Raw genomic sequence first — 2,455 nt, forward strand, 5'->3', positions numbered from 1 at the left:
CTGTGTTTTTAGGGTTATTAACTGAGTTTGTGTACTCAGACCAGTAATATTTGGGGTCACAATTTTTTGCCATGGATATTTTGTGGGTCAGAAGATAAAAGGTTTGGGAACCACTGACTTAACTGACCATAATTTAGCTATTATTATCACATAACGAAAACCATAATTTAGAGATATCATTTTTGGTGTATGTAGTCCTAATTTGAATTTAGAGGATCCATTTTTGCTTTTTCATTTAGGCCAAATATGTGCGAAAACGCATAATTATTTACATAATTCTGACTTCATAAAACTCCTTGAACTTGACCGCCATCTAGTGGARCCAGAGAAAAATGTTTTTGACGTTTTCATTTAGCTGTTTGCTCATCGATGTTTCTGAGTTCATCCAAAGAGAAAACTGGTCCAAGAGATGAAGTCAGAAAGATGCTTTTTCTTATTTAATTTAGTTGCAGTTTTATTTATGTAAAATTAGTCTCAGTAAACTAATGATTTAATCAGTGACGTGTGAATAATAGTGAACATTTTGTGCGGGACCTTTTGACGTCAGGTGAGTGACGCTCCGCTCCATCCCGGTCGGTGCGCTGAGGCGCGCACTCTCAGCTCGGCTCGGCTCGGCCCGCCCGGACACTGCAGAGGACGGAACCGACACCTCACTGCGGCTGCTCGCTCCAGGACACCACGTCACTCCTCCGGGCCAGAACCGACAACACCGGACGCTGAGGAGCCACCATGGCGGAGTCCAACCCGAGCTGGGGGTTCCCCCGTCTGCGGCGGGCCGCGGTAAGCTCCGCCAGGAGGAGGAGGAGGAGGAGGAGGAGGAGGAGGACTGCAGCACAGACGCAGGCCAGCTGTCATTAACACTGCTGCTGCTGCGCAGAGAAAATGATTCATGTTTAGATGCTCTGATGCTGTTTAAAGGTGGAAGTCCCGGCTCTAGAGGAGCGGAGGACAGAGCAATGACACACCAGAGCTGCAGGTCCAGAACCAGAAAGCTTCACCAGCTCAGATGCTGCAGAGTGTTTCTGTTGAAGTCATGATGATGCTTTTGCTTTCCATTCAAACAGGCCTGCAAGGAAATCATTGTGCAAACTGCAGGGTGAGAGCAGCAGTTTACAATTTAAAGAGGCATTTCCTCTGATATGAATAAAGTTTGCTTGGAGCCACAGAAAACTCCTTGGCTYCAACTTTACATACTTTTTATACACGTTTTTGCTCATATATGTAAAGAAAGCTACGATTTACGAAACTAAACTGTCCTTTTTTATTTTGAAAGCGCAAAGACACAAAACTATTTTTGTTTCTTTGAGCATCATGGGCTGTGTTCAACAGAAGAAGTGAAATATGGCCTGATCTAACAAACACGCCAAGAAAGTTGTTATTGTTCTGAGACGACACCTTACAGCTTTACACACAGTGCATCACAGCAGCTATAAAACCTTCAATGAGCTTTTAATTTGAAATGATGCTGCACAGAGTGGATGATAATGTGAAAACACTCACAGCTGTTAAATGATGTTCAGATGGATAAATCCTGACAGCTGTTGTCTCACTTCAGACMTGGACAAACATTGTTTTCGCAGACATGACAGGGAGTTTATAGGAAAGTCATAACGTCGAAATTAGGTCAACTTTGTTTAGCAATAGGGGATTTTCTGATTTTATTATTAATAATACAGTATAAGCCTTTACTCTTCAAGAAGCTATGAAAGTTTTGTGTTTGTACAAAAAAAACAATTCAATTCTCAGTTCATAATACAGGTGAATGTGTATAAAAGGCAGTAATAGTGAGAAGAGCTGAGTTAGAGCAGCTGATTGGCTGCAGCAGCCAACAGATCCATCAGTCTGACACTGAAGGATGCTGATGCTGTGTTGAGCTCTGCAATCTCTTCTGATGGAGAAGATCAGCTACTCTCCTCGCTCTGCTGGCTCTAAAAAAGTCCTGCAATCTGGGAAAAGAATCAACACACACACGAAAAAAACTGTCAGTTTCACTTTTTGTTTTATTTTCAAAAAAAAAAAAACAAAAACAGGATAAGGATCCTTTTTTTCAACTTTGTTAAAATAAAATCTAGAACTAAAACAGTTTGGAGGGATTTCTGTTTCCTTTTTGACACTTTTAGGCTCTTTAGTGTGCACAATTATGTAACTAATGTTCAAGTTCTAACATAGACTTTTAAACACACTTAAAAGTTTCATCCTCATTTAGTTACTACTTCTCTTTAACACAAAGAGCTCTGACAAGTTTTGGATTTTTAACTCAACTTTATGAGTCTTAAAATATAAAACTTGTAGTTATCCATTGTGTTAACTAGTTCAGAAATTTGTCCGATTTGCAAGTGTTGACTGAACTTGAGTTTGTCAGTCATCCATCCATCCATCCATCCATCCATCCATCCATCCATCCATCCATCCATCCATCCATCCATCCATCCATCCATCCATCCATCCATCCATC

The 2,455-nt window shown here is 40.9% G+C and overlaps 1 protein-coding gene across 3 annotated transcripts in view; it reads left to right on the top strand.

Annotated features, from left to right (window-relative positions):
* Positions 1-584: 584 nt before the first annotated feature.
* mcf2b (MCF.2 cell line derived transforming sequence b) overlaps positions 585-2,455 on the top strand; it is a 25,758-nt gene continuing 23,887 nt past the window's right edge. For all 3 annotated transcript variants that reach the window (XM_014017649.1, XM_014017651.1, XM_014017650.1), the window contains exon 1: positions 585-780. In XM_014017649.1, coding sequence (XP_013873103.1) covers positions 730-780 — 51 coding nt within the window. In that variant the 5' untranslated portion in view covers positions 585-729. The remainder of the gene's footprint in view (positions 781-2,455) is intronic.

Source organism: Austrofundulus limnaeus, unplaced genomic scaffold (assembly GCF_001266775.1).
Source record: "Austrofundulus limnaeus strain Quisiro unplaced genomic scaffold, Austrofundulus_limnaeus-1.0 Scaffold174, whole genome shotgun sequence".
Taxonomy (NCBI): Eukaryota; Metazoa; Chordata; class Actinopteri; order Cyprinodontiformes; family Rivulidae; genus Austrofundulus; species Austrofundulus limnaeus.